The following is a 14,878-nucleotide window of genomic DNA, read 5'->3' as shown; positions in this document are numbered from 1 at the left end:
GGTGCAGCCACTCTTTCTTGGCCTGGAGAAGGTGTCCTGTATGCTGCTTAGCTGAATCTGGGGTTGGGGTACGTCTGGAACAGAGGAGTTAAGCACACCTTGATTAAATCCTCTAAGAATCCTCCCAGCTGCTTGCTGCTGAAAGTGTACCAGGAGCTTCCCTCTTGGACTGTATTACAAGGCAGATCTGAGATAAAGAAGCCTGCGGATCCAATCTTTATTTTGTCCCATTCTCCTATACACCATTGAGAGGAAGGAACATTCCCTTGGTTTGTCCTCATCACTGGCTCTTATTCCCAAACAGATTTATAGTTTTTCACCCATCCGTATGTTTATATATTTAATTTCTAAACACTATAATTTAAGCATAGGATTGGACTAAAGTAAGACATGTCAAGAAACCGAATTCTGTATTTAGCTACTGAGGATACCCACTTTAAGCCAAGTAGAGTTCTTGTCTTACTGATTTAGAATCTCACTTGAGTTCCTAGGTGTAAGACCTTGAGGGTGGGAAGAGAATACTGTATTTGAAGGAGGTTGTGAATAGACAAAGGATACAGGATGGGATTAGGCATTCGTAAAATGACATTGTGGATTTGACTGATTGCTGTCATTATTTCATTCCACCTTGTTGGATGACCTAAAACTGCAGGGTATTGTTCTAGGTACTGAGTTGGAGATAGGATCACATAAGCTATCAACATATAAAAATGCCTACCAGCTCATGGTGTGCCCAGGCCTGTCTTGATATTAGAGATTCTCCATCTGCTGTCTCTGAGAATCAATAGCTAGAAGGGCCCTACTTCTACCAGATGTGCCTGGGAAAGTGATAAAATGGGCACCAAGCAGCCTTCACTTCTCCATTAAAATTCCTAGCTTCGCATTTCTTTTTTTGATTAATGTTCTTATTTTTCTGCAGACTAACTGCTGTTTGGTATGATTGAATATCCTGCAGCCCCTGAGCTGGGCTCACGTGTAGTTCTGATTTAATATTCTGGGTCTGGAGTACTCTGGGTCCTTATATAATAACTGAATACTTACAGACCCTGGCTAAGTGCAGTACTCAATGTGGCAGGACACAAGTGTCACCTCATGCTGCCCCTCAGCCTGCAGGAAGGAGGAATGCAAAAGAGAGTCCCCACCCACCTGCCCCCCACACCGGACGCCCATTCTTCGGAAGACCCCGTGCTGTGATGAATATGAGTGTGCTTGCAACTGTGTTAACTCCACGGTGAGCTGCCCACTGGGGTATCTGACCTCAGCTATCACCAATGACTGCGGCTGCACCACGACCACCTGCCTCCCTGACAAGGTAGGAGCTGCTCAGCTGTGGCTGGGACGATGGCCAAACATCTGCTCCTCATGGAAGATGTGCCTTCCTCCCCAAACTGTGTGCTATATGGCTTGGTGGGTGAACAGTTAGCATCCCATCTCAGTCTAATGGAAATTTAGTTAGCTCAGGAGGTATTTATAGAGACCCTACTATGTACTCAGCATGGCTAGGTGCTGAGGTTACAAACAAGATGTAAGTTCAAACAAGGTACAATGTATGGTCCCTCCTGTTAATGAGCTTATTTGTAGGTTAGTTAAGGAAATAATATGATAAAATGAATTATTTAGAGGCTAGTCGATACTCATTTGTTAATTGCTATCCATCGATCCATCCCTCCATTCGTCCGATATTTACCAAGAAACTACCATGTTCTACCAGAACTGGTACTGTGTTGGGTGCAATGGGAGAAATGCAAGATGCAGTCTATTTACAATCTTGCTAGTATATGTAAGACAATAATCTATACACTGAATACAATAAAGTGTCAATTTTGGTATATATGTTAAGCTCAAATAGCAGTCATAGGGGAGAGATCCACCAAGATGAGCCATCATGAACCAGAACCATAGCAGGAAGACCTGAGCATTGTTGTAGCTACCGGATTATTGAGGGTGAGTCTGGGAATGAACGCCAAAGAGAAACTGCACTGATCTTTCCCAGGGCTTGCCAGAGCTAGTGCAGACACCCATTTGCCTGGAATGCTCCAGACCTCTGCTCCAGACCCCTCTGCAGCTCATGTTGTCTAAGCCCCAGGTTCTAGAGAAGTGGGCGCATGTCTAGGAGGCAGCAGTTGCTGCTGCTTGTATCTCTGTTCTGTCTCCTTTTCATCCTCCTCCCCCAAACTTGCCCTTCGTCTATTAAAGTTCCTTTTGTCTTTGTAATCGATAGCAGACCACATCCATTTTTTATGCCTTTGATTTGTTGAAGTAACTAGGTCATTCGTCCTATAGAGTGCCATGCATTCTGGATTTGGCTGATAGTTTTCTTACAGTATTGCTTAGTGTGTTCCCTATCCCCTGCATTTCTGGTAAGGTAGAGGTTAGATCTAAAGGATTCATGACATTTAAGTTTAATTTTAGGGGGCAGGAATACAGTGTTGGGGATGCTGTGAGCTTCTTGTTGCCTTATTCCATGAGGCATTTCATGTTCAGTTGTCCCCACCACCCTGCTCCACAGGTAGGACTGATTACTGGGTTCAAGTGGTGTCAAGCTATTTCTCCCTCACGAAGTATACCCCATCAACCGTTTAACTAATAGTTTTAATATTCATTGATATTTTGTTGCTTAAGATTCATTGTCATTGAGAGTTGCAAAATGGTGACATTTCTCTACTTCAGTCATTCTTGTGCATTTACTAGCTGGGATTCTTCTATAAGAACTTTCCCCCAACTGCACTTGGTTACCCTGAAATAGGATTACCTTAAGAATGGCAAGATAAATGCTTGATTCTTTTCATTTACCAATTTTCAAAGCAATGAGTTGGTGGTAACCAAAGAGATTTTTGGGTTTTAGTATCATTATGAACTCGTGGATGCTTATGTATTTGATATGTTTTGATTCATCATAACATTGACTTAATACTCAAAACGAGAGCCCCTTCAAGTTGGTTCTGGGGCCCTCTGACATGGCCTCATACCTGTTGATTGCTTTCTTGCTTTCCGAAACAAGTGTTCCACGTCCCTCTCGGACATTTCTACAGAGTCCTGGTACCTCTGAGTGAAATATTATTTAGACACTGTGATCTAGGTATTAAGAATGTTTATTGCTTGTGGGTCATCATTGCCTCTAGACCTTTTTGGTGAACAGAGTTTGGAAACACATATTTTTAAAGAAGATAAAAACTCCTAAGTTCATAGTGATATGTCTGGTTCAAATTTGATTATTGAGTTTCACTTCTTTAATTTATACTTATATCACTTCTAAGTTGAAAATTTTGGTTTCCTAATGTCATTAACATAATAACTTATTTGATTAACCTTACAATATGCTTAAAATAGTTTCCAAAATAACAGTGCCAATATTAATACCAGTAACTTAAGATTATTGAGCGAGGTTTAAGATTTCATTGCATTACCCCTTGACCTAAAAAGAAAAAAAAATAACCCATTGGGGTACATGGTCAAAATACTGGGTTTTTAAAGTAATTTGAAATAATTATTTTTTCTGTGTGATTGTGCCACTGAAGTTAATCAGATATTTCAATTTGTTTTCCATTTTTACTTTTTATTTCCTTTTTGATTTAATGTTTCTTATGTAAAACATATAAATGTTTCTAAAACCCAAGATGCATTTCCAGAAGTCTCACTTTTATACCATTTCTTCTACCTTGTTTCTTCTCTCTCCCCTTTAATTTATAATTTTTATTAGTTTTTGGTATATCCTTCATTTTTTCTTTTTGAAAATATGAGCAAATATATTTTTGTTGCAACATATTATAAATTGTTATGAATTTTTCTTTTTCCATTTAACAATATATGATAGAATTATTCTGTGTTGGTAGATAGAGATCTACCTTATCCCTTTTTATAACCGCATAGTTTCCATTGCATGAATGTGCCGTAGCTTATTAAACAAGTCCCCTTTTCTTGGACATTTGAGTTTCTTCAATCTTTTGCTTTACTAATAATGCTATAACAAGTAGCCTGGGTCAAATGGTAAATACACACATACTAGATATTGCTAAATATCTAGCATGCTAAATATCTATGAAAATAGATATTGCTAGATATTGCTAAATTCTCCACAGGGGTGGTATTATTTTCTAACAGGCTTCTCAACAGAAGAACAAGGGTTCTTATTCAATGAGTTGTTATACAGAAATCAGAACATAAGCAGATATATAATAATCATTTAAAAACATTTGTACTGCTATTATGTGAATGAGGGTGGAGAACTGCTTGTAGCTTTGGAGGTCAGATTTGGGATTAATTTCAAAACTGTCATTGTCTCTTGATCAAACAACTTCCTCAGCACTTCATTCCTGCAAAATATTACATCCCAGGCTTTATACATTCTGATCCAAACCAGTCTTTGTAATCTTATTTCACACATCCCTTCCATACCCTATAGTTTTTTTCAATAGGATCCCTTGTCTCTCAAACATATTCCATACTCTGTGCTTCAGAGTCTTTGCTTCTTATGTTCCTTGTCATTTGTGGGTCTCAAAGGAACACCCATTCATAACTCCTCCCTCATCTTCAGACCACTCCTCATGGGATAGAAGTCTATATGTGGATACATTTTAAGTTCCAGGACATTACTGGGTCTGAGAATTAGAGTATCGCATTCTGTGTGACATAGGAAGGAGTTAAATGCAGTTAAGACAGTGATGAAACCAGGTCAAGGCAGCCAGGGTGTTGTATCTGGGCTCAACAAAAGGCCACTCTCAGGGTAGATGGGAGATGGCTTTTCTAAGACTGGTGGGCAGAGGAGGGAAGAAGGGAAAATTTACTTCAGGAGCATCCTGCCCATGAACAATGTGGGCAGAGACGATGTTGGTTTTATTTATGGCTGTATTCTCAACACCTAGAGAAGCTTCCAACACATAGGAGATGTTTCTAACTTCTTGTTTAGGTGAACTGAACGAGTTCACTCACGGAAACCTTGTGTCTGCAGGTTTGCGTCCACCGAGGCACCGTCTACCCTGTGGGCCAGTTCTGGGAGGAGGGCTGCGATGCGTGCACGTGCACTGACATGGAGGATGCAGTGATGGGCCTGCGTGTAGCCCAGTGTTCTCAGAAGCTCTGCGAAGAAAGCTGCCAATCGGTAAGGGGCGCAGTGGGGCTGGGCACCATGTGGAGCAGTCAGGGTAGGGCAGTACGGGAGGGTGTCCCAGGAAGGGGCAGGAAAGCCCCGTTAGTAACCTCTGGTTCAAGGCTATGGTGAGGGGGAAAGAGAGCCAGGGGGCTGCATAAAAGAAGCACGAGGAAAGGGTGGCAATGTTATCCTTCTGGAATTCAGTCCTTGGCTAATGGCCATACCTATTGTGTGGTCTTGAGTCTACAGGACTGTGGAGTTGGTTTGAGCAGAGATGTGGATTAAATGCCTAGAAAAGAGGACTTGATTTTTTTCCTATCTCTTCTCTTTTTAGACATCACCTTAGCCCATCCCTAGAACAGATATATGTTCTGAATTTTGAGATTGTTCCAGTTTCAATGTCTTATAGTGTTTTTACATAGATTGTTTATAATTTGAAGTATAGAAAACATGATTACTGTTCTCTAATTCAGTTTTGAATTCTTCTCTTGGTGGCCTGCCCCTAAGGCTCCTATGGGGACTCTATTCTCGCACATTTAAGACTGATCAGACCCTATAAAAAGGGAGCAATACTGTGCAGGGAGAATTGTGGGTCAAATTCTGCTAGTTGGTTTAATGCTATTATTATTACTAATGCAGTATCATCAATAGGTAATGATGATAAAAGAAGCGTAGACAACTACATACACTTCGTACACTTCATGGTTGCTTTTGTACATGTTAACAGCAGAGAAGATAGTGCTCTTGATACTGTTTTGGGAATATATGGTTGGATGATGGAAAGATGATACTATCTAGACACCCTCTAATATAAGGCAAAGTGCCATGAAAGAAAATCCAGAAATGAGGAATCTATTCAGTTCATCTGCTGCCTCCGTGCAATGCTGGTACTGAGGAGGAGTGGAGTTGCTAGGCAACTTCAGGAGAGGATGATGCTGTGGTATCTAGGTGTATCTTTTGGGAATGCTAGGTTTTGGAAACCTGTTGGTCTCTATCTCCTCCCATAGGCCGTGGGAGGCAATGGAAATAACTCACTATAAAGTAAAGAGATAGCTGTTTAGAGGTCATTTTTATAAAATTGGCACTAAATATATTTTGTGTTTCAGTAGAGGGTTTTGATTGCAAAGTGTACAATCTACTCAAGCTAGCTGAAATAGAACTCTCAAAAATAAAGTGCAAGATATATAACTGGTTATACAGCATTTCTCTCCGTTTGTACCGAGTCCCCATGTCCATGCTTCTCAGTGCCTATCTTCTCTAGCTCCTCATTGCAGGTCACCTTCCTCTGGGGAGAAGTTTTGCTTTCCCATCAGTTTCATTTGTACATGGCTTTATTGAATCTGGCTTCAACTCAACATGACTTTTTAGATCCAGGGTTAATCCCCGTCCAATGTGACTCGTTCGGTCTTTGTGTTGATAGATAAACTTCTCAAGAAGAAAATTGATGGGCTCAGTTCAGCCTATGGATTGAATCCTCTGTTCAGTTCCCACTCTGGTCCAGTCAACTGTTGTGCAAGGCGCAGGCCGTATGGTAGAAACGTGGCTGTCTAGAGGCTATTGTATCAGGAGAAGGGTCTGTGATGTGTATTTTGAACAGATATAAGCTTGATGATTTGGAGGGGTACAGGAAAAGAGAGATTAAAATATAGAATGAACCCCGGTTGTGCAGCAAGAAAATGGGGGATGCTGAAGGTGGAGAGGGATCTTAGAAAGACAGCAGCCGGGAAATTTAGAGGCATGGCTAGGGGGACCTGAGCGTGAGAGGTTGGTGGGGTTTTGGGAACAAAGCATCTGTCCTGGGAGTCATCCACGATAGCGACAGTGTATTTGCCCATGGCTGAGGCAGCTGAAAACATGAAGAATACCCACATCCAGGTCACCCAGCACTCTGAGAGAGGTGCACAAGAGCGATGCTGGGTCCATAAAGGTATCGATGACTCTTCTTTGCTCCCTGAGTCTTTGTTTCTTTCATGGCACTTTGCCTTATATTAGAGGGTGTCTAGATAGTATCATCTTAATTTGTTGGCTCCTCCAAAGTTCCTAGTACAACAGAGATGCAAATAAATGACTAGAATCTTAGCTGATAAAAGACTAGGGACAGCTCACTGGGTATCATTGTGACGTGGGTTGGGACGTAAGTAGGTCCCATGGAGGTGATGTAAAGTTGAGCCAAGTCTCTGGAGTGCTCACATTCCCCCAGAGAGGGGCACCAGTGTTATGTGCATATTCCGACTTGTGCCTGCGTGTGAGTGTGCTCGGGGAGCAGAGCAGGCTTGGCATCCTCACCCATCCTGAACAGCTGCAGGCGTTCCTTTTCTCTTAGGGACGGAGCTTCAAGATGAAGCCCAGTTCTGGGTTCTCTCCTGTTGGCTCTTGGCGCAATCACACTCGTCATGGTTTTGCCTATTCTTTGTACATTGCGTCAGAGTTTTCAGTGGAGGATTCCAACGCAAATTCCTAAAACTTTGGAAGACCTCCAAGAGGACCTCCAAGAGGCAAGATGGGCTGGCAGACTTTCAGGATGCTGGTCTCTCTGGCAAGCTTTCTGGAGAAGGTGGTTCTCTGTTGTTCTCTCATTTCGTTGTGCCCCATAAACTGCTGGGTAAATGTCAAGTAACTACCCGGGAAAACCCAATTTCGTGTATTGGTGGGAGGTCTGGGGACCAAGGTGCTCATCTCCTACAGACAGTTAGCCTTGTTAGCGCTGAGACTGGATCCCAGGCATCTTGAATGTTTCCCTCCAGTCAGTGAGGTGCCCTGGATTTGGCCGTGATGAAGATCACGTCAGCTAGCTGCTGCTGAGTGAACTCTTCGTTGTCTTTAATAGTCCCATGGGCTGGATTTTTAATCTCAAAGTGGAAGCTTTCAGAGGGCAGGGTTGTCTCTTCAGCTGGTGTTAAGACCTCACTTAGTGACTCAATGGTTGATGCTCCCTGGGTACTTCTTAGCATGATCCTGAGAATGACGGATGACAGAGATGCAAATGTTCAGTCCAGCTGTCTCTCTGCAAAACCCCAGGGCTCAGTACACCTATGGAGCAGATAAGCACACCTGTGTCTCTGCTGCTGGCCTGCCTCACTCTGTTCTTTGTGTTTTTTCAGGGCTTCACTTATGTCCTCCATGAAGGCGAGTGCTGTGGAAGGTGCCTGCCATCTGCCTGTGAGGTGCTGATCGGCTCACCACGGGGGGACTCCCAGTCTTACTTGAAGAACGTAGGTCTGGGCTCCAGGCTGGGAAGGAGGGCAATGACCTTATGAGCCTGGCTGTCCATTCTGTGGTCCAGTGCTGGCCTCGGTTTCATCTGTAAAATCAGAGCTCATCCCCTGCCCTTTGCTTTCCCCGCAGGGGGTTGGTTAATCCAGTGTTATCTGAAAGTCAGCTGGGCTTCCTGGCTTGTGGATTTTGGGAGAAGCCCAGTTCCCTCCCTGAGAACTCTGTGAACTGAGGGATTTATGTGCTCCAGCTTTCCTGTGAATCTGGGGTCCTGCTTCCCTGAGCAGCTGGTACAGCTGGTACAGCAATGGCCTGACCACCCTGCGTGTGCTGTGGGCCTGCCACGCTGCCAGACTCCACAGGCGGCAAGTGCCATTCTGTACCACATCAGCCCCGTCGGGGTCGTCTGACCTCATCACTGATTCCCATCAGGGAAATTTGTATCCCAGAGAAGCAAACAATATTTCTGTTCCCCAAGTCCCCGGGCTATTTCTGCAACTCTGACTGCAGCGTCTTGCCATGTTGCTAGCCCCTTGTCTCCCCACACTTGTCTTCTCTGCCTAGCCCCAACCCCAGCCAAATTCGTTCTCCTAAAGCAGAGCAGTCAGCCATCTCCTGTGTGGCCCTCGGGCTCTCACTTTGGATGCTTCTCAAGCCCTCTTCTGAGACATATGGGATTCTGTCCTGGGGGATTTTAGTCCAGAGGCCAGGATGGTAGCAGTTCTTTCACTCTGATTCATGAGGTTGAAGCGGGGAGTTCTGGGCACCGGAAGCCTCAGAAGGCAGGTGCTGTAAGGTGCACCTCTGGGCCTCCCGCTTCTGTGTTCTTCCAGTAAGACCCAAACACACTTTGTTTAGAAAGGAAGGCACAGGGTTAACCGTCTTGCCCTGAACCTGTCCATCTCCTGCCCAGGCCCGTCACCTTGCTCCTGCTCAGTGACAGCAGAATGGCTCATTGAGTTTCTCCTCATGGGTTTCCACCTCCCACTTCTGATCCAAGTTACCTATGGATTTTCCTGCCCCGTGTCCCTCCCCCACCCTTTCATTTGTTCTGCTCCCCGTCCATCCTGGAATCGGGCAGGTTTTACCCCTCCTCTCCAGGGCCAGGATCCAGCTCAGATTAGAGGCTGTTTCCATCCTGATGGGGGTTGACAGCTGATCCCTTTGGGGTTCAGTTTTCCTGCCCCCCTCCCACCACTCCCAGCCCCTCATTTTCCTTCGGATCCACATCAGTGACTATAAAATGTCAGGGGACCTGAGTTTCTCTCCCCCAGTTCAAATCTGCATCTTACCTTTGAGACTTGGGTATCAGCAATGGCTCTGCTGCTGCTGCTGGGAGTATGTCAGGGACCAGCGAGGGTGAGTGGGGATGGGTCCTCTTGACATAGCCCATGGCTAAGGCTCAGCAGGTAAATAACCAGAGGGGAGAGGTCTGGACTTCGGGGCCAGGCCTGCCCTGGGAACGTTTGGTCAGGGTGAGTCAGAAGTTGGGGTGAAGAGAGTGATTACAAGGGTCTAGCACTTTCTGCTTCTCATCTGGAAAGAGAAGAAAGTGAGCGGGAGCTGAGAGAAGCAGGTTGAACCCTGAGGGCGGGGGAGGGCACCCACTGATGCATCTGGACGCTGGCGCACACAGACGAACCTCCAGGCAGAACCTTCGCCGTGGCTTTTCTGAGTCATGCTCTGGACACGCTCAGTGTTCTTTGCCCCTGGAGCCAACTCTTGGGGTCAGGCCACCTATGCACAGCTCAGGGACTGGTTGCAGGGCTGAGGGGTCAAACATCAGCACCCCAGTCTCTTGCTGTCTTCCCATACTAGTGGGAAGTATCTCTTGGCGGGCCGTGGGTTGGGGTTTATTCCTTATCTCCTTTGTGTCAGCCTGTGCTTCTGCTTCGCAGTGTGAGTGCCCTGGCGTCTCTGAGCTCAGCTTCCAGCCAGTGCTAGGTGGGGAAGGGAGCACCCCAGGCTCCCCTCAGGTGCTTACTCAGGTGGCGAAACCTGTGTCTGTGGGAGAACAGATGGCTATGAGCTATGATCTTGGTCAGGGTGACTTTGACCCAGACTCACTGCACTACCTGGAATGAGCCAGTTCATGCCCTCTGTGAGCCTTACCCTGTGAGTGGGGCTTCGACAGGAAGCTGGGGCTCACTTCCAGGGCCCAAACCAGCTCCCTGAGGGAACAGTGCGCGTCCCACTGGGACGTGGCCCTGGCCTTGCCCGACTCTGGTGTCCTGACTCCAGGTTGGCTCCCACTGGGCCGTCCCAGGGAAACCCTGCCTCATCAATGAGTGTGTCCGCGTGAAGCAGGAGGTCTTCGTGCAACAGAGGAACGTCTCCTGCCCTCAGCTGGATGTCCCCACCTGCCCCACGGGCTTCCAACTGAGCTGTAAGACCTCGGAGTGTTGTCCCACCTGTCACTGCGGTAAGGCACGCCATCCAGGGGCCCACCTTGGAGCCTCTCTTTCCACTAGGGGCTCCGGAATTAGTTCCCTTTTTAGCGACCCAGGGAAATGGGCAGGATTAAAATCTTCCCATCCATTCCAATGCTTTTGTGATGACCTTCAAGAAATTGTTATATTTCTCTCATTCATTGCCCAAAGGTCATCACCGTGCTCAGTGATGGCTTTATACCACTCTCTGTGTCACCCTCGTGACAGCCCTGTGAGGTGGTACTGCTACTACCTCCACTGGCCCATGTGAGTTAGAGAGCCGTAGACCAGGCTTCTCTGAGTCTAGGGACCGCCTTCTCTATCATTTGCTGTGTTCTCGGGAAAGGCATTCTAACCTCCCACCCCTAACCCCGCCAGCAAACAAACAAACAAACAAACAGCAACAACAAACTCTCCACCACCTGCTTGAATTCTTTGTGTGATTTTTACCTTGGGCCTTCAAGTTCCCAGAGTAGAATATCATTCTTTCATAAACTTAAACATCCTCCCACTCACCAGTGAAGTGTGAACCACTTAAACACCAACCCTTCTGAGGATACACAGGGGTCTTTTCACTGAGGGCTGGGTGGAAACAGGCAGCCTGCCCTTCCCTGCAGGCCTGAGGGAAGTGAGGCCACCGTGGGCTCTGGCAGTAGGACCCACAGGATCCTGGGGTGGGGTGGGGAGAGGACCAGCGGATGTGGGAGAGAGGCCCAGACCGCAGGGGAAGGCCCTGAGTGATCGGCTGCATGCGGGGTTTGGACGCTCATGCCTGTGCTTCTCTCTCCCCAGAACCCGTGGACGCCTGCATACTCAATGGCACCATCATTGGGGTGAGCTGCTGCCTTCTTCTCTAGGGCGAGTTGAGGGCGAGGGTTGGGGTGCTCTGAGAAGGGTGGGCCACTCGGTCGTTCTAATGTGGAAATGAAATGAACTGGGGAGACCTACCCCCAACACACTTTCTGCTGCCTCCAGGGCTTCCCAGGGCTTCCTCCTGGAGCTTAGTTAGGCTGGATTGGCTTCCCAGCTCTAGTGCCTGGGCCTCCTGTCCCGCACTCACCTCCTGGCCCACCCCACGCACATGAGCATTTCTCCTGCAGGGAAGGGCTCTGAAGTCGTCGTGCACATTTCCACCTGTCGCTCTCTCCCACTGCCCCAGCTCCCTCTCTGGCATACTTGAGGTGGGAAGGTGGGGAAGGGAGTGGGCCACTGGCTCAGGGCAGCTATGGGAGGCTGGGCCCCCACTCATGAGGCAGACAGCTTATGGGGCTGAGGTGAGTGGGAAAGTCAGGGGTTGGGGTGCTGAGAAGCCTGACCATGGCGCCTCTGGTTCCAGCCTGGGAAGAGTCTGATGATTGATGTGTGCACGACTTGCCACTGCACCGTCCAGGTGGGGACCATCTCTGGATTCAAGCTGGAGTGCAGGAAGACCACTTGCGAGGCCTGCCCCGTGGTAAGGACCTGGGGGATGAACTGGATCCTTGTCCATTCTGATGATGGACCATGTTTGACAACCTTAATGAAGAAACTAAAAGTCATCCACCCAAACTGCATTTCTCAGAAATGATCATAATTTAGTTTTGTAGATTTTAAATACTTTCTTCCTGTGTTTTTAAAATAAACACATTTGCAAGGCTCATGATACCATATTCACCATTCAATATTCTTTTTTATGCAGCATTTTAAGAAACATCCCTACATCACTACCATTCTTTGAAAACATTAAAAATTAGTCAGAAATATTTATCAGACAAGTACTGTGTGCAAGGTCCTACACAATATTCCTTGGAATGAATGTGTCACAACATACACTTTTCTTATTGGATATTTAGGGCATTTAAAATATTTCGCCCTGTTTTTAGTCAGGTCACAATGACTATGTTTGCTTTGATTCCCTCCTGAGGGTAGATTCCGAAGAGTGTGGAATCATCATTTTTTGTCTGGTAGATGAAAACCAGCGTTTTATTGTTTTAATTATGACTCTTAGCCCCACGTCACAGAGCCGGACCTTAACTCTGAGGAAGATGTCTCCGCAACAGTTGGTCAGTTGATTTTCCTGTGAGCGATACACAGAATATAGTAACAGCTCTTTCAGATGGTGTAAAGGTGGTGAGGGGTGGGGGCTGCTGTCCTCAGTGAGGCAGCAGGTGGGGTCTGGGGTGGAATCTGGGGAGGAGACCTTGGTAAGGGGAGTGGCACAGCCAGCCAGGAGATAAGGGACATCGGGAAAGGGTAGGGACAGGGACGAGGAACATTCGTACAGGTGCTTTATAGGCTCTTGAGGATGAGAGTGTTCTGCATCTGCACTTGGCATAGTGTCATGCTCAAAACAGGCTTAATAAAATATGTGTGGAACGGATACAGCTATTTCTGATAGAATCGTTTAAAAAGAACATTCCTGCCTCAATTAGAGGCAAACTAAGTACATGTTTTTGCTATTAAAAAAAAAATCCCAGTTGATATTTTAGGGATTTGGGTGCAGGTGTGTGCGTGTTCGTGTGTGTGTGTGTGTGTAACAACCCCTAGAGTGGAACTGGGCTTGAATATGGAATGAAATAGTGTTGTCTGGAGTTTGTGGCTTCCCTGGTACTTGGGACATTCATTGAATCGCTATCAGTGCAGCAAGAGGTCCACAGAAACCCTGTCCTGCGGGCCTGACAGTGCCCTCTGGTGGTCAGAAGCAGGCACAGTGACCTCCTCTGCGTTCAGGAGATCCAGCTTTAGAATCCAGTCTAGATAGGTCTCTTAAGTATTTTTTAAATCCATGGTCCTTTTGGGTTTGTGTACTCTTTCTCCTTTCCTTCCGAATTCTGATATCTCCCCAGAGCAGTGTACCCACCTCCTCCCCCTCGAAACTCCTAGATTAGTCCTCCTCCCGTGGTTCTCTCAACCTTTGCTGAAACCTGCCTCACTTGCCCCATTCTAGCTTAGCTGGTCTTACTACACTTCTCTGACATGAAGGGCCTCAGGGAGGCCTCCTGTAGGTTGGGGGAACTGTGATGAATTAAGTTTAGGTAGTTCTGCTTGAACTGCCTACATCAGAGTGAAGTGTTAGCATCGCCTGAGATGTGAGTCCTTCCTTTCCTCCCAGTGGGGAGCCTACAAGGAGACCAGAAGAAGGTGGTTTGTGTTGGTGGGTAGTAGGCACAAAGCCTGACAGATGAACTCTCGAGGAAAGGATGAGGAAGAGATGTCACTCTGACATGAAGCACTGAGAAGGCATCCTGGAGGGGCATGACCATGAGCTGGCCTTGAAAACCGGGTTGAACGAATAGAGGGCCTTTCAGATAGGGGAATAGGGAACAGACTGGCAGACAGGAACAAGGGTTAAAAAAGGACAGCAGCGGGGAGATAAGACCGGAGAGCCTTCAGCAGCAGATGTCGTTTATAAAAAGGGACTATGAGACATGTGCAAGGCAGAGTTTTAAGGGCATGGTAGGGTAGGGGAGCAGGACTAGTTGACTGCTGTGATCTAAACAAATGAACTCTGTGACTGGGAACTTAGCTGAGCAGGCAGAGGAAGCAGCTGTTCCTTAGAGGAGCAAGAATGACATTTGGAGCCATATGATTGATCCAGTGAAAGCCCATTCAGCACTGTCCGTGTGTGTGTGTGTGTGTGTGTGTGTGTGTGTGTGTGTGTGTGTGTGTGTGTGTGTGTGTCTATGCCCTTCTCCACATGCGTATGGATACGTATGGAACGCATACCACTGCCCACGATGTCTGGGAAGCCCAGCAGGGCTCAAACAAGCCCCGTTACCCAGTGCGGCTGTGTTCTTGACTTCAACAACAGAGGACTTGCAGGAGGGTCCTGTAACTGGATTCTGCCGTGCTCCCTCTCCTCTTCCTGTTTCTCTTTCCTAACTCCCCACCACGGCTCTAAAATCATTACTCCTCTCTTATTACCTCTGACCTCTCTTTTTTTCCTGTTCTCTCTCCTCCCATAATACCTTCTATCTTTCCTTATTTTTTTGCTTAACTGTTCCCTCTGTCTCTGGAGTGGATTCCCCTCCCCCCCACTGCCCCACTCCCCTCCCCCCCACAGAGGGAACAGTTCACTTTGCACCTCCTCCGTCGTTTGTCCTTGTCCCCTCACTTCTCTTGTAAAGATTTCATCCAATTTCCTTAACCTGGGCCTGCTGAGTGCACG

At 46.8% G+C, this 14,878-nt stretch overlaps 1 protein-coding gene across 1 annotated transcript in view; it reads left to right on the top strand.

The window, feature by feature from the left end:
• Nucleotides 1–14,878, top strand: part of VWF (von Willebrand factor) — a 121,109-nt gene that overhangs the window by 96,641 nt on the left and 9,590 nt on the right. The window contains 6 exon segments of the mRNA XM_025048649.1: nucleotides 1,107–1,312; nucleotides 4,949–5,098; nucleotides 8,191–8,301; nucleotides 10,544–10,724; nucleotides 11,524–11,564; nucleotides 12,068–12,184. Of these exon segments, the coding sequence (XP_024904417.1) occupies nucleotides 1,107–1,312; nucleotides 4,949–5,098; nucleotides 8,191–8,301; nucleotides 10,544–10,724; nucleotides 11,524–11,564; nucleotides 12,068–12,184 (806 nt within the window).

The sequence above is a fragment of the Pteropus alecto genome, unplaced genomic scaffold, assembly GCF_000325575.1.
Source record: "Pteropus alecto unplaced genomic scaffold, ASM32557v1 scaffold94, whole genome shotgun sequence".
NCBI classification, from domain to species: Eukaryota; Metazoa; Chordata; class Mammalia; order Chiroptera; family Pteropodidae; genus Pteropus; species Pteropus alecto.
Note: the sequence above shows the minus strand (reverse complement) of the source record. Positions and strands in the feature narration are given on the sequence as shown.